This window comes from Arachis hypogaea, chromosome 8 (assembly GCF_003086295.3).
Source record: "Arachis hypogaea cultivar Tifrunner chromosome 8, arahy.Tifrunner.gnm2.J5K5, whole genome shotgun sequence".
In the NCBI taxonomy this organism is placed as follows: Eukaryota; Viridiplantae; Streptophyta; class Magnoliopsida; order Fabales; family Fabaceae; genus Arachis; species Arachis hypogaea.
Window position 1 is genome coordinate 2,693,984 of NC_092043.1, and position 23,812 is coordinate 2,717,795.

A 23,812-nucleotide genomic window follows, 5' to 3' on the forward strand; every position below is an offset into this window, starting at 1 on the left:
GGAAGCTTGTAAAAATAGAAGGAACACAAGAAATTGAGAAGATGAACAGCGAGAAGTGACGCGGGCGCATGGCTCACGCGACCATGCGAAATGGAGGAAATCGCAGTGACGCGCTCTCGTGCCTGACGCAAACGCGTGGCTTGGAAGTTGCACAAGTGACGCGAATGCGTGGACGACGCTCACGCATGGCAAGGAAAATGCTGGATGACGCGAACGCGTGGATGACGCGGTCGCGTGACGTGTGCAATCTGCAGAATTTACAGAAATCGCTAGTGTGGATTCTGGGCCACGTTTCAACCCAGTTTTTGGCCTAGAAATGCATATTAGAGCCAGGGAACATGCAGAGACCAGGGAGAACATTCATTCCGCATTATTTTTAGTTTTAGATCTGATTTTACTCCTCCTCTAGGTTTTCTCTCTACACATTCATAGTTCTTAAGATTTTGTTTTTATTGCTTGTTGGATTGGGATATTGAGAAGAGTTGTTACCTCCGCAAGACTTCATCACTCTAGTTTGTTTTTTCTACTTTTTACTTACTCTTTCATATCCTTAATTTGTTCATAGTTACCATTAGATTATTTTTAGAACTTATTAATACAAGAACTATTTTTATTTTTAATTGGTCTTTTTATTATTGCTTATCATGTCTTCCTTTGTTTCCCTTTTTTATTTTGTGAAGTTTACATTCATGATGAGCGAGTAGTTCTCTAACTTGATTGGGAGTTGATTGAAAGGAGAACCTTGAGTTGGAATGCTCAAGAGAAAAATTGTAATTGGGTTTATTGTTGGATGACTCTTTAGTCACTGACACTAATCCTTCCCAAGGGAGAGGATTAGAACTTGTGAATAGAAGTAGACTTCCAACTTACTTGACTTTTCTCTACCTAGTAAAGGATAACTATGTAGAACAACCTTCAATTATCGATTGATCTTGGGAGAACTCCGACAAGGATAGAACTTCCGATTAATCTACTCCCGGTCAAGATTTTTACTTAAATTACATAAATTCTCTGATTTAATTTCTTATTTATCAAACTCAAAACCATTTTGGAAAACCTCTGATTAATAGAATAGCACACCCTTCTGCAACTCGTTAGGAGACGACCTGGGATTCATACTCCCAGTATTTTAATTCTAATTTTGTGACAACTCTTCTAAATTGATAAGCGAATTTTTGTTGGTTAAGAACTGTACTTGCAACGTATCTCTCATATTAATTTCTTAATCTGCCAATTTTTGCCACGTCAACGACAGTGTTTGCTTACAGATAAACATACATGTTACTCAGAAAGAATTAATTTAAAAAAAATAAATGAAAAAATAAAACATGAACACAAAAAAGGCATCACAATTTTTCAATAGAGTAACATACTTCAGAGTTAGGACTCAGAACACACACAATATAATCTTTACTCTTTCAATGCATCCTTCCTTTGAAAAAAATTAAAGAATGATCTTATAAATATTATTACCTAGATTATTTTTTAATCAATAATAGCCTTACCATTGTAATTATTTTTAGTGAGAGTACATAAAGAGTATATAGTATATAAGGTGTAATAACTCAACAAAGATTTTCTAAAGGAATTTTTCATTCTCTTCAACAATGAGAAGAACTTATTTTTTTTCTCTCTCTTAATCCCTTCTGGTTCATCAAACCATCAACATCACAGCTTGAACAGCTTAGGGCATGAGATTTTCTTCATGGTGCGGTGAGCATGGAGAGCAACCAAGCTGTGAATCAAATTAAAAAAAAGGTTGTGAATTGATATCCAACCCAATTTTTCCATTTTCTTTCTATCCCTAATTTTTCTTTCGACATTTTCTTTCCCCCATTCCTACCTCTTCCTTCAAACTCATCCAATAGAGTTTGATAAAAGGCTATTTCGTAAGATTCTTTCTTAGTGAACATAGTCGTTCCGATCAACGAGTTGGAAAGAAGAAGATCTGAATCCTTATTACTCTGTGATTCATTGATTTATCAAAATGGCGAACATGGTAAACAGGTCCTCCCATGGTAGAGGTCGTGGAGCTACATTGGCATGCTCTCATTGTAACAAGCAAGGCCATAAAGAAGATGTATGCTATAAGAAGCATGGGTACTCCTCCCATTTCTATCAACGGTGGTAACATAACATCGTCATCAATCACGTGATCACTGAGGGGCATGATGATATACTCAGTGACAAATAATTCCAGCTCAATTGTCTTCAAGAGAACACTGGAATATCAAGATCTGGGTTCACTCCAGAGCAAAGATTTGCCTTGTTAGAGTTGATCAAAGACAAAAGTGTGCAGCAACAACCTCATAATGCAAATCAAATTTTGACTAATTCCATTCAGACTTTCACTCCAGGTAAAACCATTGCATTATATTTTAATGCGAGAATTATGAGTATTATCACTCCAAAATCTGCACTACAGGTCATTGACTCCAATGCAACAAATCATGTGACTTTTGACTTAAAATTTTTTGCAAGCTTTCAAAATATTGCTCCAATCAATGTGATATTGCCAAATGGGACCAAAACTGTTAGCACCATCATTGGCACAATCACATTCTCTAAAAAAATTTTTCTCAAAAATATTTTATACATTCCTTCTTTTGATTTTAAACTGATCTCTGTGTCAAAGTTAACCTCAAACTTACATTGTCAACTGCTAATCAATGATAAGTGTTGTGAGATACAAGATCGATCCACATCAAAGATGATTGGCATTGCTGAGTGTATAGAAGGGTTATATACAATGAGTAGAGAACCAGAATTCTCTCACTTTCCCCCTCTTCCAACAAAGCAAGCTTCGTTGGCGGCAACTATGACTACTACTCATCCCACCACAGCTTCACACAGTGAGCACAACAACATTTGGCATATTAGATTAGGACACATACCATGCATAAATTGATTTTTCTGAAGAAGTATTATCCTTTCATAGATTGTATTGCTTCAAAACTTCTTTTGATTCATGTCATTTTTCAAAACAAAAGAAATTATCTTTTAATCTTAGTACAACTGAAATAAAAGATTCTTTTGACTTAGTTCATATGGATATCTAGGGTCCTATTTCTGTCTCTTCCAATGAAGGACAAGTATTTTTTTTACTGTGGTAGATGGCAAGAGCATATTCACTTGGATTTTTTTTTATGAAAACCAAATCTGAAGCATCATAATTGGTTATTAATTTTGTGAATTTTGTCAAAATACAATTTGAAAAACAAGTTAAGTATATAAGGACTGACAACGGGCTAGATTTTACTCTAAAATCCTTTTTTGCATCAACTAGAATTTTACACCAGATTTCTTATGTAGAAACACCAGAGCAAAAAGGGATTGTAGAGAGAAAATACCAACACATTTTAGGTGTTGCTAGAATACTGCTATTTCAATCTGAAATTTTACATTATTTTTGGCAATACGCAGTTGCTCACGCCATTCACCTAATTAATAGGCTGCCCAGCACTAACCTGAATAATGCTAGTCCTTACAAGCTTTTGTATGGTAACTTACCTGACCTTTCATATTTAAGAGTACTTGGTTCTCTTGCATATACCTCTACATTAACAAATTCAAGAACAAAATTAGACCCAAGGGCCAGAAAAAACAGCTTTTCTCGGTTTTAAATTAGGAACAAAGGGTTTTCGACTTATTGATTTAAAATCAAAGGAAATTTTCATATCCAAAAATGTAACTTTTTATGAAACTCATTTTCCATTTTTACATTCTACTAGTACTGACATTTCTGTGGTACCCACTCGTACTCCACAATGCATTGATCTTTTTCAATATGATACACCATCCACACATCATTTGCAATCACCCACACATACCACACTCACAGATTCAGCTAAACATTTCTCAAGCTCAATGCACCCACCAATTTCCTCACACACTATTGTACCCATTACCACACTACACATTAACAATGCACCTGCATCACAACACTCTAACATCACACATGACTGCATTACTAAAAAATATGAAAGAGTCAAGAAATCGCCTGCTTATTTGAAAGACTATTATTGTATGACAACCCACACAGCTTACTCTAGCAACTTTTCCAACTCTAACTCTTTATATCCTATCTCACAACACTTGTCATATGATAAACTAACCCCAAAATATAAGTCACTTTCTCTAGCCATCACCTCAAATCCAGAACCTAGCACTTATGAGGAAGCGACTGCACATGAATGTTAGAGAAAGGCAATACAAGATGAATTGACAGCTCTAGATCAGAACAAAACTTGGTGTCTCACTGAACTCTCAAAAGATAAGAAGGTTGTGGGTTGCAAATGGGTTTTTCGGGTAAAATTCAATCCCAATGGCACCATAGAGAGGCACAAAGCGAGGATAGTTGCAAAAGGATTCACTCAAGTGCAAGGAGTAGATTATGGTGATACTTTTAGTCCAGTTGTCAAAATGACTACCCTACGAGTAATGTTAGCATTAGCAGCGGCAAAGAAATGACATTTGAAACAGTTGGACATCAACACTGCCTTCCTTCATGGAGATTTGGACAAGGAAGTTTATATGAAGATACCACCCAATTTGGTTGTGTCACAACCAGGTTTGGTTTGTAAATTGCAAAAGTCTCTATATGGGCTTAAGCAAGCAAGTAGGAAATGGAACATTAAGTTCACCACTCTTGTGGATACTGGTTATAAGCAGTTTTTTTATGACCATTCACTCTTCATCAAGAAACAATCGGAAAGCTTCACTGCCATTCTAATATATGGTGATGACTTGGTTTTAACCGAGAATGACATTGGCAAAATCAATTCCATCAAGCAAAATTTGGATGACAAATTCAAAATAAAGGATCTTGCTGATCTCAAATACTTCTTGGGAATGGAAGTAGCACGCTCTAACTCTGGAATTCACATTTATCAGCGAAGTACACCATGGACCTTCTCAGAGATTTTAGTTATCTAGATTGCAAGCCTCTCTCTACCCCCATTTGATTATAGTCAAAAACTCTTAAAGGAATCAGGTACCATTTTAACAGACAACACTGTTTACAGACAGCTCATCAGCCAATTCCTTTACCTCACAAACACTAGATCCGATATCTCTTATGCTGTGGGACGTTTGAGCCAATTTTTGGACTGTGCAACCACTTCTCACCTACAGGATGCTTTTCGCGTACTTCGATATTTAAAAGGCCGAACTGCAACTGGTCTTTTCTTCTCCTCTACTTCTAATCTGCATCTCACTGGATTTGCCGACACTGACTGCGCTACTTGTGTCGATACTCGTCGCTCCATTTCCAGTTATTGCTTCATACTTGGGAACTCTCTCATTAACTGGAAGAGTAAGAAGCACAGTTGCCAAGTAAGCTGAATATAGGTCTCTTGCCGTTGCCACTTATGAAGCTAGTTGGTTATCTTTTTTAATGGATTTTATTGGTTTGCCACTTCAAAAATCTATCACTCTATTCTGTGACAATCAGTCAGCCATTCACATTGCCAATAATCCCATCTTTCGTAAAAGAACCAAACACATTGAAGTGAACTGTCACATTGTTCGTGAAAAGTATTTGTCTGGTCTCATTCATCTTATGTCAGTTCGTTCCAAAGATCAACTTGCTGATTTTCTTATCAAAGCTTTGCCACCGGGTCCTTTTCTTGCTAATGCTTCCAAGTTAGGATTGTTAGATTTACACAATTCTAGCTTGCGGGGGGTGTTACCTAGATTATTTTTTTTTATCAATAATAGGCTTACCATTGTAATTATTTTTTAGTGAGAGTACATAAAGAGTACATAGTATATAAGGTGTAATAACTCAACAAATATTTTCTAAGGGGATTTTTCATTCTCTTCAACAATGAGAAGAACTTATTTTTCTCTCTCTCTTAATCCCTTCTGGGTCATCAAACCATCAACATCACAGCTTGAACAGTTTAGAGCATGAGATTTTCTTCAAATATCTCAACTGTAAATCTATAAAAAAAAAGAAAAAAAACAAAAATATTAAATCAATAAGTCAACCAAATTACAAAACAAAAAGATTCTAACCGACTAATATTCAAATCCCAAATCCAACAAAAGTAGTTGAGCATCTGTCAGCAATAATACTTATCTTATATTTTCATTTTCTCACTGACCTTGTTAGTCAGTCGGTTGCAAAATGATTAGAAATGCCCATATTTCTAGCATATTTCTAGCATGCACGACCAACATCGCATCCTCCACTTTGTCTATCACCACCATATCGACTATAACCACCGCTTACTGGGACTGCCGCTGCCTTAGACTCCTACACCACCATAGCTGTTGTCGCCGCCACCTTATCTACTACTCCTATTGTCCTTTCTACCGCGACGACTCCCCTGAAGGTTGGAGCCATCAGGTACTGCCATCAACCATCTTGGTGCAAAAAAAATATACCCTATAATCTCCACCTTCAAGTCAAAATATGAGAAAAAAATTGAAGAAAAATAGAATTAGAGAATTGAGAGGATAATTGAAGAATAGGAGAAAAATATATCCTTTTTAGCTGTGATTCAAATTTTAAATTTTAAATTTCACCTTCTTAGTACTTGTTAGGTGAAGAAAATAAATGTTAAAGTAAAGAATGAAATAAAAGTAAATGAGAATAAAGGAAACAGGTACAAAAAGAAAAAGAAAATTAATTGAGAATGAGAGAAAGCATAAAACTTGAATAATTGAGGGAATGAAAAAATAGTGATGCAGAATAAACGAGAGAATAAAAAATCATAGATAATATAATTTGCAGATAGAACACCATAATTAACCCAATTTTAAAGTTCTCTCCTTTAAAACACGTTGAAATTTTACTACCTAACAATTCTCTATTAATAGTTTAGTATTAGATTAGATTTAAAAACAAATAAAATAATAATTAACATACTGATATATATTATATTAGAAAATCTATTAAACCATATTAAATTATCAAATTTCTTTTAATGTGGGCGCCCACGTTTGTATACAGTATACTTTAGATCGATTGCTTTCAGATTCAAAATCTCTGATTAGTATATAATATTTTATTTTCTATTATTATAATTAGTTGTCTGTCTCCTCACATTTAGTTTCCCATGAAGTTGTTGAGCTGATTTCGAAGTACTTCTTATTATTCCTGTCATGCAACCTACTTCTTTTCGTTGGCATGATTCCAATTCTAGATCATTCACTACATATTTTTCTTGCTTATAAATATAAGGAACATAGCAATATCTGAGTTATTCTCCTTGCATTGTTGGGGTTCTCCGCTATTACTATTAATTGCACAAAAGCAATATTATAATTGGTGATACATATTCTATGATAAGATATGTGGAAGTGAATTGGAGCAATGAACTCTGATTTGTATGTGTGGGGATCAGACTTGTGTATGTTTGAAGCAATTATGTATGGAAAATTGGAAATCACACAGAAAATATCCCAGTACATGTTTTATTATGTTAAAAAAATGAGATACATGAACCTTCCTAGCGCTGGGTTTGCTGGACTAATAAATGATGATAAAATTTGAGCATATCATATAATATTTAATATTTCATATACAAGCATGAATTATGCTCCAAGTATATAGCTCTCTCTCTCTCTCTCTCGCTCTCTCTCTCTCTCTCTCTATATATATATATATAATGTTATTGGGCTCACGAATCACACAATTGAGCATTAGCGAATTAAAGGAGAAATAATATGGAGGCACTACAGTGCAGGAACAATAATAATAGTAATACTAATAAGATTATTGTGGTGTTTCTTTCTTATTGGGTTTTGTTGCTGGGTGTTTATTGTTACAGAGCAGATGGTATAATTAAGATGCCAAGGAACGCAACGGTGACAGGAATGATATTATTTGGTGACTCAATAGTGGACACAGGAAATAACAATGAGGTAGCAACATTGGCTAAGTGCAATTTCCTTCCATATGGAAGGGACTTTCTTGGCGGGAAACCAACGGGAAGGTTCTCCAATGGCAAAGTCCCAACTGACTTTATAGGTAATTGGTTAACTTATGAAGAATGCTTTCTAGGTTCATTTGATTTAGTTAAAAAATATAACCGTAAATATGTTAAATTATTTAACTATTTTTATCTATTATCTCCACATAAAAATAATTAGGTGAGATATTGTTCATATAAAAATAATAGCTGACAGTTTTATTTTAGTCACCAAAACTTATATACTTTCATAAAACAAAAAGAAACAAAAATGTAATTTAATTTGAATATACTAATAATATAGAATTATTTTACACTTTTATCTATTCTATACTAATTAAATATGTTGTATACACAGTCCTTGGACGATTGGCCCTCCTATATATCAATATTGAATATAAAATCGTTTAAATGAATCAAATTCATAGGTCAATCTGTTTACTTACTCAAATAGGTGGTTTTTATCTTTAAAATTAAACCTTTTAAACTTAAAAATTAATTATTTATATAAAATAATATATATAAATATACACAAATACATCATGAATAATTTGGTACTTGACTTTTACTGTGTATATAACATTTTTCAAGAACAAAATACATAAGATGTAAAACTATACTCATGTTCTTTTAGATTATTCTTCTAAAAGAATTGATAAAAGGTAAATCTTTTAGGCTAAATAGGTAGAGTCTGATCTACCTGAAAAAGTAATGGATCAAATGGGCTATCTCCCAAGTTAGACGGCTGTCCGTTTAAATATTTTTTTTTTTGTATTTTACAAAAAAAAAATAAATACTTTTATTTTCAATATTTTTTCTTGACCTAATCTAAAGATTTGACTCATTAAAAAAATTATTTGCCTAAAAGTGATATTTTTTCGAAAATTTTTTAGTTTAAATTTCTTTTTCAACAATAAAAATAAAAAAATCTAAAAATCCAACTTTATATACAGCTAAGCAATCAACTTTTTAAAAAATTTTAATTTTTAGATTTAAAAAAATAATTTTATGCTAAAAAAACACGCGTCCTTCCACTCTTTTACTTCTCTTCTTTTCTTCCTCGCATCTCTTCCGTATCTCTCCTTCCACATCGCCTCCTCATCAGCGTCGGCCTCTCCCTCTACGCTGCCTTTCTATCAGTGTCGTCTCTCCCTCAGCTTCTTCTTCTTCTCTGGCTCACCCTTAAAAGTTCTTATACAAGATTTTGGATATTTCTTTTTGTTACGTTTCAGATATTTTTTTTTTGGATTTTGATGAGTATTCTTTTTATAATAATTTTGGATGTTTTTTCATTTACTTTTAGATGCTTTTATATTTTAGATGTTTCTTTTTTAAAAATAAAAAATCCAAAAAATTAAAACATGATACTTTATAATAATTTTGAATGTTTCTTTTTATTTAATTTTAAATGTTTGTTTTATTTTATTTTAGATGTTTCTTTTCTTTTAGTTTTGAATGTTTCTTTTTAAAATCTAGATGAGAATGAGGAGAGGCTAACAACGTCGGAGAGAGGCGCATAAAAAAGGGACAATGGCACAACGGAGGAAAGCAAGGGTGCTGGGGAGAGAAGTGAATGCACAACAAAGAGAAGCAAAGGCATGGTGGAGGGAAGTGCACACACGACGGAGAGAAACGTTGTTGAATGAGGCATTTTTTTGGGGAAGAAAGATGTGAGAGAAGAAAGCGAAAGAATTAGGGTTTTAGATAGTTTTTGTTATGGTAATAAAATTGAAGTTTTGAAATAAATTGCAAGTTATTTTTAGTATTTTCTAGACGTTTTTGCAACCAACTAATAATTAACTATAGTTGATATCCTAATTAATTACCTAGCAAGATTGAAAATTAAAATACAAACTAATCAACCCATTTAGTCCGTTGGCCTTAACGTAACCAACCGCATAGACTTAAAAGTTTGAAGCTCGTAAAAAAAATTAACGAGTGTTATAACCTACAGATTGAGTCTAAATGGATCGAGTAAACCCGTTTGACAACTCTGATTAAATATTCTTTTAGTTCTTATCTCTAATAACTCCCTCTAAGACTCCACAAGAGTTGATCACATTGATTTTGTGATTCACTATTGTCTTGTTTGATAGTTCAGCCGAAGAGTTGGGAATAAAAATGCCGATACCATCGTATATGTCTGTAAGTTTGCCGGCCGCGGATCTTCTTACCGGAGTCAACTTCGCTTCCGGTGGCTCTGGTTACGATCCTTTGACTCCAAAACTTCTGGTACATTAATTAGTAGGTGTATTTATTTACATGCATGCATTTCAATAAATCCGATCCATACCTCTTAATTAATATAATGCATATGCATTAGTCTGTGATACCATTATCCGAGCAACTGGAGCAATTCAAAGAGTACATTGGAAAACTGAAAGCAAATTTTGGAGAGGAAAGAACCAACTTCATCTTGTCAAAAAGTGTAGTACTTGTGGTAGCCAGCAGCAACGACATTTCCAACTCTTATTTCGCAACAGGAATCAGGAAAGCGCAATATGATATTAACTCCTACACTGATATGTTGGTCCAAATTGCCTCTTCTTTCATTATGGTAATAAATCAATAATAATCTCACTAGTCACTAGCTAGCTCCTCTCATGAATATTATCATGAACTTTTATTATTATTTATTTAATTTGTTGAAAGTTAAATAATGAAAGGAAATATATAAGTTGGGAGCAAGAAGAATCGGAGTATTTAATGCACCCCCAATAGGATGCTTGCCATTTCAGCGAACTCTATTTGGAGGTACAGAGAGAAAGTGCTCGCAGGAAGTCAACGATGCATCAAAGTTGTTCAATGCTAAATTATCTTCAGTCATGAACTCCCTGAGACATAGTCTCACTCAAGCCAAGCTGGTAGATATGGATGTTTACAATCCTTTGCTTCATATTATTGAAAATCCATCCGAATATGGTATTACAAATTAAAGACGTATATTTAATTTATACATACATTTCTTTATTATTATATTCTAAATGTTTCATTTCATTGATTTAATTCAGGGTTTGAAGTTGTGGACAGGGGATGCTGTGGCACGGGGACCGTAGAGGCGGCTATACTATGTAACCCTTTGGATCTGCAAATCTGCAATGACGATTCTAAATATGTATTTTGGGACAGTTTTCATCCCACACAAAGGACCTACCAGATTCTTGTGAGTCAAGTCCTAAATAAATATGTAAACAACTTTTGATTTGAGTAATATGTAAAATTATGAATGTTAAGCTAAGTAAGACAATTTTGGATTATTGTCTCCCTCGCAGTACGGTACCTTGATATATAGTTAGTTGTAAATGAAGTGCAAATAAATAATGGAACAAGGCACACATAAGAAGTTGCATTTATTCATATTACTGGCTTTTAAGCACTAGCTACTTAATTAGTCAATACAAATGGACTTTGAACACTATATTTGCCATCACTCCAAGTAATGGATCCAAACTGATCTCCATTCAACGACTTCGAACTTGAACTCAAGCTGAAGCTAACTTGGTAGCTTAGTGTTTTACTACTTTCCGTGAATTCAAGTTTTTCTGGAATTAACTTAACATTTACCCCACTGGGAGCATCCACAACAGAGGAGTAGGTTGTTTCATCGTCTTCACCAACATTTGTCACTGTTCTACTCACATTCACTGCTCCTCCACCTTTGAGGTTGGAGACTACTATGGAAGGGTAATTGATGTTGGAAATTTGATAAGGGCTCAAATCCTTTGGGCAATTGAAGCTTTCAGGGACAGTTTTGGAGATGATTTTAATGGTGGTCACGTTAAGCCCAATGTAACACAAGAAGTTCAAGTAGTCAATGGTGGTGGTTTCGTAAACTAGCCCTGGTTGCAACGGTTCAGATGTCGTAATTTCCCCTGCTCCATAGTCATAAGGTGTGGCTACTGACCCTGAATCCATTGTCAATAAAGCCTTCATATTGTTGTTCTGAATTGCTGCATTTAGAAAGATGATTAAGGAGTGGATTACATTAGAAAGTAATCGTTAACCGATTCATTAACCTACCTGAAGTCATTATGGCTGACTTAATAGCAGAGGGAGTCCAAGTGGGGTTACGAGATTTAACGTTGGCTGCGAGGCCTGAAACATGAGGGCATGCCATGGAAGTCCCTGAAAGGACTTTGTATGCTGAGGGCTTTTGTCCTTGTGGGACATCATCGTCTGCACCGTTGCCAAGCCATGCCGCAAGAATGTTAACTCCCGGTGCTGCAACATCAGGCTACAACGCAGAAACAGCCTTCAGAGAACCATATATAAACGTATTATTGGCGGCTTAATTAAAAACAATTACCTTTAGAATATTACTTGAAAGTGTTGCAGGGCCTCTTGCAGAGAAGTATCCCACCACGGGTGCAGGCTTATACTTAATGACTGAAACTGTTGGCAGAATTGTTGCCATTGGTTTGCTTCATACACATGATAAAATTAATAAATTCATGGTCATAGTAAAATTATAAAGATGGATGCGAGATTGATTTAATTTACCTAGTGGAATTGAGATACTGAAATATTGGGGCGCCATCTTTTGGACTTACAGTGGTTGCTGGAAAGTTCCCAAAAAATTGTGTCACAGATCCACCTTGGTCAGTGACATGAACCATGCCTAATCCTCCCGCTTGTGACACTTGGAAAGCCTTTTCGGTAGTTGAATAAGTATCGTTTTGCCCATCGCAAAACACGATCTTCCCTTTCACCTTTGTTCCATCTAACGCATTTGGGTGGCATTGCCTGCATGCGTTTCACAAATTAAAGTAATACAAGGGAGTTTATTCAATTCACTGCTTGCTAGAATTTGCATGCATGCGTACCTTGCGTCAGAAACCGTGGCACTGCTTGTCTTGGCAGACTCGCCATTTATGAATGGAAAATCCGGTGTCTTTGAAAGCGGAGAGAAATTTATAGCATTTCCCTGAAATTTAGTAACTTCCATTCATCACCAGTTCGCCACATATATCAGTAGACACTAGTCCTTAGTTAAACCTCTATAGTAACCTACTGTTTCATCGTGAATTCACTAATTTCAAGGGGAATACTCACATATATATGAAGATACCGTTAGATGATTTAGTAAAACATATTCAATCAAACATGTCAAACTATTAGCTTCATGCGGGTATATCATCATTAAAAATACTAATAAAGCGACCTAAAAATAAATATAAAGAATTTTATTTAATTTGGAGAGTTAACAATAACAATGGTTATTAGTTGTTATTATTACAAAGCAGTATCCAGACAGAAAAGAAAAAAGGTAATGGAGATTAAAGGTTGAAATTAAAAGTGAAGAAGGAAGAGAATATACAGAAAAAAAAAAGTTGCTACATGAATTGGTACCTGGACCACTTTGTTGTCACCCAACACAAGGTTAGACTCAAACTCCCGATCGATGGTGGTGGCTGCAACCGTTAAAATCCATGGCGCGTCGTTCACGACAGTTTTCGACGACGGCCCATCATTTCCGGCGGCGCAAACCACCACGATCCCGCGCTCCACCGCGTGGAACGATCCGATGGCAATGGGATCGGATGTGAGGTCTGGTCGGAGCACTGACGGCGATCCAAGTGAGAGAGACAGTACGTCGACGCCGTCGTTGATTGCATCGTCAAAGCCGGCGAGGATGGCGGAGCCCCGGCACCCGAAGTTGGTGCACACTCTGTACATTGCCAATCGGGATTGTGGGGAGCCACCGACGGCAGTCCCCTCCGCCAGACCATAGAAGGATACATTTGCGACGTTGACACCCGCCGCCGTGGACGAGACGTGAGTCCCATGGCCATTGGAATCCCTTGCTGTGTTATCCCCGTCATTACCCGCATTAGGGTCTGCATAATACCTCGCTCCAATTATCTTCCTGCTCAAAATGAAAACCACGCCTTTATTATTATTATTATTATTATTATTATTATTATTATTATTATTATTATTATTATTATTATTCACAACATGAAAATGTCTAAAAAGAATTAAAGAATAAAGGAAAAGTTGTCCCCCCTAACATTTCCCAAAAATAAAATATTTGGCATAACACGTAATAAGTGTTTAAAAATGTTTGAAAATAAATAAAAATTAATATAAATCAATTAAAATTTATTTTACTTTCCATTCATTAATTACGATTAAACATAAGTTATTAATATTAGATATAATAAACTAGTGTTTTTATCCATAATAACAACGAGCATATAAATGTTTTAAAATTATGTTAATTTTATTTTGATATTATAGATTATAGTACAAAAGATTTATAAAATTAAACTACTTTAATAAAAAGGTCGTAGAGGAATAAAAGTTATCGGCTAAAAATATCAGAATTTTTGTAGATAAAAAAAATCATATAATACATTTTTTAGCTATTATTTTCATATGAAAGTGTTCAATTTTTTGTTAATAATTAATTTTAACATTTGTTATTTAAGCCAATGAACAACAGTTTAAATGGTATAGTTTCTCTATATTCATTTAGAGGTTGCGGATTTGAGTTTCTGTATCTTTGATTAGGTGTGTTAAGTTTGTTTCACAAATAAAAATAATTAATTTTTATGCTTACTATTAAAAAATATTTTTTTGTATATAAAAATATAATTAAATATTAGCATAAAAAAATTACATTGATAGTTATAAAATTAACTCAAAATTATTTTTTTTTTAAAATAATTGAATTTTGATTCTAACTTTTAATCACAATATTATCAATATTCTTTCTAAATTATATTTAATAAATACTTGAAGAAGGAAGAAAAAGTAAAAATATAGATTAGAAAGGTACGTAATAAAATTTTAAAATTAAATAATAATAATAATAATAATAATAATAATAATAATAATAATATCTTTTATTTGAATTATATTATGTTGTTAATTTTATATTTTGTAAAATAAAAGGGTAGAAAAAATAGAGAATAAGAGAAAAGAGAGAGAAATATAAAGAAGAAGAATGAGAGAGGGAATTTGTTAATTTTAAAAGAAAAAAATTTATTTTAATTGTAATAAAAAATTATCTAATGATGCATTTTGATTTATCAAATTACAAATATAAATTATAAATTATAAATTATATATAAAATGAAAAGAATAGACAAAAATAGAAAACAGAGACAGGTAGATAAGAGAATCTAAGAAGAAAATTTATTAATTTTGGAAAGAAATATTTTTTCTCAATTTTAATAAAAAAAATGTCATGTGACACATTTTGGTTATTAAATTAGTTAGTAATATATATATATATATATTAATTTTAATATTTTAATTTTATTTAATTTAAATGCAATTAAAGAATGTCATGTTGCACATTTAATTATAAAATTTGTAATTAGTCTTTAATAAGAATATATAAGAGAGATAAAGTGGTGAAAGAATGAAAGAGATAGAAAAAAAGAGATAGAGAAAAAAATTCTTTAATTTTAGAGAAACCGATCTAATTTTATTTGCAATGAGAAAATGATATGTAAGATATTTTAGTTGTAAAATTAATAATATATAATAGATATATAATATAAATATAAATATTAAATTAGATAAGATAACTTTAAAATAGACTAAATTATTGTATTGGTTTATAATTTTATCAAATTTATAATTAAATTACTATAATTTAAAATTTTTTAATTAAATTAAGTTATTATCGTGTCAAAAAATTTAGAATTAATAGAATATTTTTTTTATTAAAATCAAAGATACTAATATTTATGGGCTAAATTCTTAAATCAAACGTCTTCTCATTTTTAAAATATTTTGTTAACTCAAATATTTTTGGTACAGAAATAACTTAATTATAAAATTAAAAATAATATAAACATTAAATTTAAAATATTATTTTAAATTATGGAAATTTAATGAAAATATAAAAATTCACATAATAAGTTAACCTTTAAATTATTATATCCCTAGTATATAATACGTAGTGTTAGCTCATATTTTCATATTAATAAATACCTCATTATATATTTAAAGGAGATAAATAGAAAGAGGCCTTACAAATTAAATAACATTTTCTTTTTTATTTTTTTATCTCGAATAATTACTTAGGTGTTCCAAAAACAAATGAGGACTTTTATTCGATTTCATTTATGTTATGATATATTAGATCATTTTTATTGTTTAAAATTAAATTTTCAAAATTTTAAAAATTCATACTTTTTGAACTAATAACTTCCTCTTTGCTAAGAAATTAACAATAGAATAAAAATTCTAATTGCTTGAAACAAAAAACGAAACATAACACCTAAATGATTCTCTTAATAAAAAGGAACCACTCGACACCTCCATGCATATCATAATAAAAGTAATGATTATGCGATTAATAGAAAGCCTCAAATATTAATAATTTTAATTTATGTTAACCAATATTTTTAGTTAATCTAATATTTTTATTTAGAGAAAATTCTATTCACTTTTTTTTGAGATGTAAAAATGACACTTTTATTTCTTTTATTTATAAAATATATATTCCTCTTTTTATAATTTTTAAAAAATTTTCTTTAATTTATTTTAAATTTTTGTGTTAACTAACATTAGTTTTAATCATTTTTTAAAAAAAAATAAATTGTTTTTTATAAAAATACGTTTTAGCAAAAATTATTTTTTTGATTAAATTTTGTTTACCAAAATACCCTTTAACAAATTATTTTTTTACTAATTAAATTATATTTTTACCAAAATATTTTTTTAAAAAAATTTAATGATTAAATTATTTTTTTAAGATATCCTTCAATAATTTTTTAATTATTAAATTGTGATTTTACCAAAATTTTTATTAAAAATTATTTTTGTACTTTACTATTAGTTTTTTTATATCAATATTTATTATTTTAACATTAAATTAAAAAACTCTTAGCAATGTTAATATGTATAACAATTGATATTAATAAATAATTTATTTCATAAAATTATTAACAACTTTATGAAGATTTAAAAATAAGTCGAGATGGATAAATTTCAAATTTAAAAATTAACATCTCATTCCTTTACATATTTATAAAGTAAATTTTTTAATAAAAAAAATTATGAAAAGTACCTTAGAAAAAATAATTTAATTATTAAATTTTTTTAAAAAAATATTTAAAAAATACAATTTAATCGGTAGAAAAATAATTTGTTAAAGGACATTTTGATAAATAAAATTTAATCAAAAATAAAATTTTTGTTAAAGAGTATTTTTGTAAAAATAATTTATTTTTCTTGAAAAATGAGTAAAGTTAATGTTAATTAACACAAAAAAATTAAAATGAATTAAAAATAAAATTTTTTAAAAGTTACAAAGAAAGAGAGTGTATATTTTATAAATAAAAGAGAAAAGAATATTATTTTAGCATCTCTCAAAAAAAAATTTTCTTTTATTTAAATTCAAAAGTTCAGTATTATATTTTTAATATTTTTAATATTATTAAATTTAACTGTTAGTAAAAAATAATAAATTATATCATTCCTCATGTAATCTGATCAGAAACAGAAAGCCAACTAATTAACTTAGCAAGGTGCCGCATAGCAGTGGTGGTACGTAGTTTTTCATTGTTCTCTTAATTTGGTGGGATCTCAATTATCAATTTTATTATAACTATACCTGTTGCAGTTGGATGAATTGAAATCTGTCGATTTCATGCAGGTACCCTTCCAACGGGATGGAACAGGATCCATGCCCGTGTCCACGAAACTTTCCGCCTCTGGCCATATACCTGATGAGTTTCAAATATTGAGTTATTTAATTTGTTAATTAATTAATGTTGAAAGTTAAATGATGAAACATATTAGGTGCGTCCAGATATTCAATTAATTCATGAAAGGCATACATATAAAATAAAATAGTAGATTATCGTGAACTATGTATAGGATATATAATTAATAACCTGTGTCTAAGATGCCAATGATGGTGTCTGATGACTGAGAATTTGCGGCGGTTGGGAGAGAATCGATTTTGACTTGAGTTTGATACTTGAGGAACTCCCATGAACGTGTTGTGTGAAGCTTCAGAATGGGATCAGGGAACACAGATACCACTCCTGGTTTCTGAGCTATTGACTCCGCTTCTTCCTTTGATAGATGAGCCGCAAAACCCGAGAATCCATGCTTGTAGTTCTGTACTAGAGCCTTCTCATTCCTTTCACATACATCAACTTTATATTATTACAATCATCCCAATTTAATTAATAAATAGACATATTACATTACAAAAAATCTTAAGTGACCAACATATTTTTTCTTTTCTTTATATTTGAATCAACTTAGTCAATTTTTTATTTTGCACCAAGAGTCTTAGCTCCCTGCAATTTTCGTTCCTGTTAATATAAATACCTTCTTAAGACCAAGTTGAGAACACGAGCATGATCATTACGAAGGGATGCATTTGTTGAATTCGCGGCTCCCATATATACTATATAAACTTCATTATTATTATTGTTATTGTCGTTATCTGCTGATGACTCTGCCAGGCACAAGAGAACACAGCAGCAGAATAGTAGCGGCAAGGAAGCTAGATAGTTGTTATTCTCTTTCATGTATGTTTTTGCTGTTAATGTGAACTAATATTATTGAAGATTAGGCATGGGTATCATGCGGATATATATAGGAGCAATCCGTCTATTCTACTATTAGTTCCTGATTAATTACTATTATCATCTGATTTGAAAACGATATTATTAAAAAATAACAGTGTACAATGTGTGATGCTGGCTGGGTGGAGTAACTGCATGTTGATGATGCGCATGCGTATTCCCTTTATGCTCCTCGCATATACGCGTCCAAGCATTCAATCCACGCAAAGTGCGCCATAACCATATACTTGTATATATGTATTGCTTGGCTTTGACTAGTGATGACTAATATTTTAACCCAAAGTGGAGGTAGCAACTACTAACATGTAATGATGCCATGCAGTTTATCATAAAAATGTGTGGGTTAAATGGTATATTAGCTTGAGTTGTTAGTGGCGGCAAGTATAAAACTTTGTTGGCTTCATTTGCAAGCCTTAACATTAACATTACCGTACGTATGTGTAGCTTGGTAGCTAATTTATAATGACAGAGTCCTTTTAAAATAGAAACTAAACTAGCAACGTAACAATAACTTCACGCGATTCAGCTGAGCAAGATTCTCCTTATCCTTGGCAGCAATCGATGGAACTTTCAATTAGTTGTTATTTGTTAATACTTCATTGTTTCTAGCTGACTGTACATGTTATATCAAAACTAAAAAATAAAAAGATTTTTATTGAGTGAAGCCATTATACTCTTACCAGATGCAAAAACTTAATGTCATTATTATATATATGTAATGAAAGGACATTTTACCTTTATTTTAGGCCTAATTAAGCTAAACTGGTGGGTCCTTTAATCTATTAGATACAGGATAAATGTATTAGTGGGTTTGGCAAATGGATAATCAACATGGAAATTAATCATTTAGCTGATGAATGGTACGGTTAATAAGTTCACCGTTTGTGGAGAAATGGATATCTTTAAGGCAAGCAATATTTTTCAATATTGGGAAAAATATATGCAGTGTTGAGTAGGTGTCGAATTGGTTTCTCAAACTTCAAGTTAAATGATGGAATCTAATTTATTTGATGCGTATTCCCACACTGTTTGGTGCATCTCTGACTCTATATTATCTGCGAGACTCTATCATGTTGAGAATAATTCTAGTGCGCCACTGATATGCATTTTGTCTGTGCACGGCCTCGTAATCCTCATAGTGCTCACAATTAATTAAGTAAGTCTTATTAATATATACAACGAAAATGTTATTTATATATTAAAATCAGACACTAAAATTAGTTATCAATATATTTATGTATAAATACATGTGTAATTTAATTTATTTTTAATATGTCTTTGTATTTCAATGTATATTTTATACTTTGATGACTAATTTTAGTATATACATAATATATAATTGATGTTTAAAAGTATTATAAAAATAAGATGATAGGTATATACCAAAATCAACTACTAATTAAAATTAGTATAAAATATTTATTGAAATACCAAATATACACTAAATACGGAATAAATGATTTTCATAAACCAAAGCTAACCCAATTTTACGTGTATCCCCAAAGCAAAAAAACGTTACGTGAGTGTCTCGTTGCATGTTTTTATGTAAATCAAATTCACTGAATTTGAATTAGTTGATTTAAAGTTTACACGGAAATCGAATTCATAAATTTGAATTAGGCTAAGTAGCGTTAAATCGAATCAATAAGTTTTGATTTAGTTGGCTACTACTAAATCAAATCAAGCAATTTCGATTTAGTCCCTTAGTAAATCGAATGAACTGAAGTCGATTTACATTCAGTAGTGGCTAATGGTAAATTGAGTCCAATAGGCTCGATTTACTATGAATTCTACTATATGTATAAATCAAAAGGAGTTAATTCGATTTAGTATATTCCTAATGTATATAAATACGAGCTAAATGTGAAATTTTCACCATAATGGTACTCACAATGACTAGTGATGAGAGTTTTTTAATTCTGATGCACTATAGAGAATCGATTAAAAAGAAAATGCGATCGGAAATTAAATTTACTAATAAGGACCCATTGAGTGTTTTTTTTTCAAAACTTCAACGAGTTTCACCATGTTTCAGAATACTATACTCCAAAAACTGGGACTGCACGGTGTGAAACGGATGGAGAAGTTATTCTACAAAATTCTGATTTGCGTGTTGCGCGATAATGTGAAGTACGATTCATTTGTCATAGGCAGTAACGAAGATTTATAAGTTCTGTTCCATTGTCATCGTCAATTTTCCGAGGTGAGGACCCCTTAGCTGTTGGCGAAGCTTGTGGATGTGGTCTGTAGTTCAGGAGGTTCAAACCAGAATCCTCAATCCTCAACAATGCCAGTCTGCTCTAGTTCAATGCCTTTTGGTGCCTCATCAACTGTGCTGGTGATTGCACATGAGACAGTTTTAGTTGCATCTCTGTCCTTTGCAGCTGATCTAAACGATACTTGTGACGGAGAAATAGGTGATTCTCGACTCTTGGGTGAGCTTGCGATTGCGACGGCCAGTGCTGCTGTTATGGTCCTAGTTTTCAGATAGGGGTGGAGTATCGGATGGTGTCGAAGATGTATTGCATGATGATGATGATGATGATGATGATGATGATGATGATGATGGTGATATAGAGTTCACCACGATAGCTGATGATAGTAATGATGACATAGCAAGGACTTCTCCAATTGTGGATGGTGGAGCATCTAATTCAGGAACTCAGCAGTACCTCCCACACTTTTCATATTAGCGATGAAATATATTGAAACCATAAATACTCACATCCCTGAAGTGAAGTAAATCTATCCTAAGCCTCCAATATGCAACTCGAGGCCCCTTGTCGCTCAACGTTGAGTGATACCCTGACCATCTGAAAACTGAAACATTTTTATCAATGACCAAAATAAACCGATAACATTAAAAACATGTTGCATAACCCAAAAGCAAGTACCTCGACGTCAACGGCCAATGAAAGACATAAAATCAATCTGACCGGAAACAAGGAAACCTCCAGAAGATCCATGACCGCAGGAGCTGCAATGGGACTGGCTAATTTGACAATATTCCTTTAATTGCTAGAGGATAACTAAGTGGGAGCAATGAACCTTTATCATTACACTTGGAAAAGACAACAAAGATAGAAATTCCAATTCTCTCCCCTAACTAAGGCCTTTTATTTTTATTAATTATCAACTCTTGCTAGTTATCCATTGCTTTAATTTCTAGCTATTTATTTTTCCGTTCACAATTTCAAAAAAAAATATTCAGGAAAATTCTAGCCAATAATTTGCATCTTGTGTCAACTCTTAGGGAAACGACCCGGGATTCTACTCCCGGTTATTTATTATTAATTGTGACATATTTGAAATTGATAGTGGAAATTTCGTCGGTTAAGGCTGTACTTGTAACGCTGTTTTAGAAAATATTTTTCGAAAATTCTTAACCGGGATTTATCCACCCATCATTAGCCCAGATGAATTATTAGTTCAGGTGATGTATTCTCAAGCTTTAACTCAATATTATCCGGGTCAGGACTCATAAAGAACTCATGTAGAAAAAGGGACATGCCCAGTCTCATTTGGATGAAGAACGACAATACATCAAAGAATAGAATCAAACATATATTGAAATAGAAACAGTAGTATTATTAATCCATAGGAATCAGCAAAGCTCCTAACCTTAACCTAGGAGGTTTAATTGCTCATAATTTATAGAAAAGACTTATATTTGAAAAGTATGATACAAGTTCCAGATGATTAAACCTAAGTGATCTCCTCTTTATATAGGAGATGTTAACCTTAAAAGATGTTAATTTAAAATTAAAAAGTACAAAGATAAACTAAACTATGCTAAAGAGTGCGAAAATCCACTTTGGGCCCACTTTGGTGTTGTGCTCGTCCAAGCATGGCGCTCAACTTGGAGAATGGGCATTGAACGCTAGTTAGGGGGTGAGCTCGTACTCCCTTGGTCCCTTGGTGGCATTGAACACTAGTCTTGGGCGTTCAACACTGGGCCTTGATCCTTCTAGGGCGTTGAATGCCAGATGTGAGCGTTCAATGCCAGTTATGGACAATGATCTGGAAAAGAAGTATAGACTATCATATATTGATGGAAATATTTGAAAGTTAGCTTTCCAACGCCGTTGATAATGCATCAATTGGACCTCTGTAGCTCAAGCTATACTCGTTGGAGTGCACGGAGGTCAGGGACTAACAACATCTGCTATCCTTTCTTCCTCTCTAAACAAGACGTTGCTAATTCTGCCATTTTTGCCCAAAATTCACCTAAAATCATAGGAAAAATACAAAAACTCAAAGTAGCATCCAAAAGATGAATTTTTCACTAAAACACGCTAAAACTTAATAAAATCTACTAAAAATGCTATGAAGATGCTATGAAAGCGTATAAGAAATCTACTTATCACGACACCAAACTTAAACTGTTGCTTGTCCTCAAGCAACAAAAAACAAGATAGGACTAATTGAAAGAGAAGAATACATAAGATCATAGAGTTGTCAATGAAGCTTAGTTCCAATTACTGAATGGGGATATTAGTTCTTTATTTCTGAATAGCTTCGGCCTCTCACTTTCCTTTGAAGCTCAGAAATATCGGCATGCTTTGGAACTTAGATTCCGGATGATATTATTGATTCTCTTCTTTTATCTTTTCTTGATTCTTAAACACAGCTTCTTTTTTGTGCTTTGCACCTTTGAGCCTAGCCGTGTGACTCTAAGCGTTTTGTTTTCAAGTATTACCACCGGATACATAAACGCCACAAGCACTTAATTGGGGGAACCCTTTGGATTCAAATTTAGCTTTGCTTAAATTGCCAGATAGTGGTGCTCAGAGTTCTTAAGTATACTCTTTAGCTTTGGATCACGACTTTAACTGCTCAGTCTCAAACTTTTTACTTGACACATTCACACCATAAGCATTTAGTTAGGGATAGCAACTCATTTGAGCTTTTTAGGCCAATTTTGATCCTCCTAACCATTGATGCTCAAAGTCTTGGATCTTTGCTTCTTGTTTATTTCTCTTTTTTTTTTACTATTTCTTTTGCTTCAAGAATCAATATTTTTTATTTTTTAAAGAATTAATAATACTTCTCTAAATTCACTGCTCTTCAAGAGCCAATATGCTCAACCTCAATATCAAACATGCACAGTTAATTTATACATTCAGAAAGTAAAGATAGGGCCACCACATCTTAAGTAATTAGAATAACTCATGATATAACTCAAAACCTTGTGCATTTTTACCACCTCTTTTTCAATATTTTTCTTTAAGCTTGTTGAGGGATACGTGTGACATCTTATACAACACAAAGAAAAGAAAACAATACTAGAAAAGAACGAAATACTAGATATGATCATGAACTAGAATAGAA

The 23,812-nt window shown here is 32.4% G+C and overlaps 1 protein-coding gene across 1 annotated transcript; it reads right to left on the reverse strand.

Moving 5' to 3' along the window:
• Positions 1-11,256: 11,256 nt before the first annotated feature.
• LOC112705658 (CO(2)-response secreted protease) lies at positions 11,257-18,907 on the reverse strand. The gene is made up of 9 exons (XM_025756551.3): positions 18,222-18,907; positions 17,777-18,027; positions 17,494-17,605; positions 13,269-13,785; positions 12,743-12,843; positions 12,420-12,662; positions 12,226-12,340; positions 11,940-12,153; positions 11,257-11,869 (listed from the first exon to the last, which is right to left on the reverse strand). The coding sequence occupies exons 1-9, from the start codon at positions 18,422-18,424 to the stop codon at positions 11,304-11,306; spliced, it is 2,322 nt and encodes a 773-aa protein (XP_025612336.1). The 5' UTR covers positions 18,425-18,907; the 3' UTR covers positions 11,257-11,303.
• Between the last annotated feature and the right edge of the window lie 4,905 nt (positions 18,908-23,812).

What these genes read in the sequence shown, in the direction of transcription:
- LOC112705658 (XM_025756551.3), bottom strand. Translation starts at nt 18,424, where the DNA reads ATGAAAGAGAATAACAACTATCTAGCTTCCTTGCCGCTACTATTCTGC. An exon ending in CATTGGCATCTTAGACACAG is followed by an intron (nt 17,606 to 17,776) that starts GTTATTAATTAT and finishes GAAACTCATCAG; the next exon opens with GTATATGGCCAGAGGCGGAA. An exon ending in GTCAGCCATAATGACTTCAG is followed by an intron (nt 11,870 to 11,939) that starts GTAGGTTAATGA and finishes TTCTAAATGCAG; the next exon opens with CAATTCAGAACAACAATATG.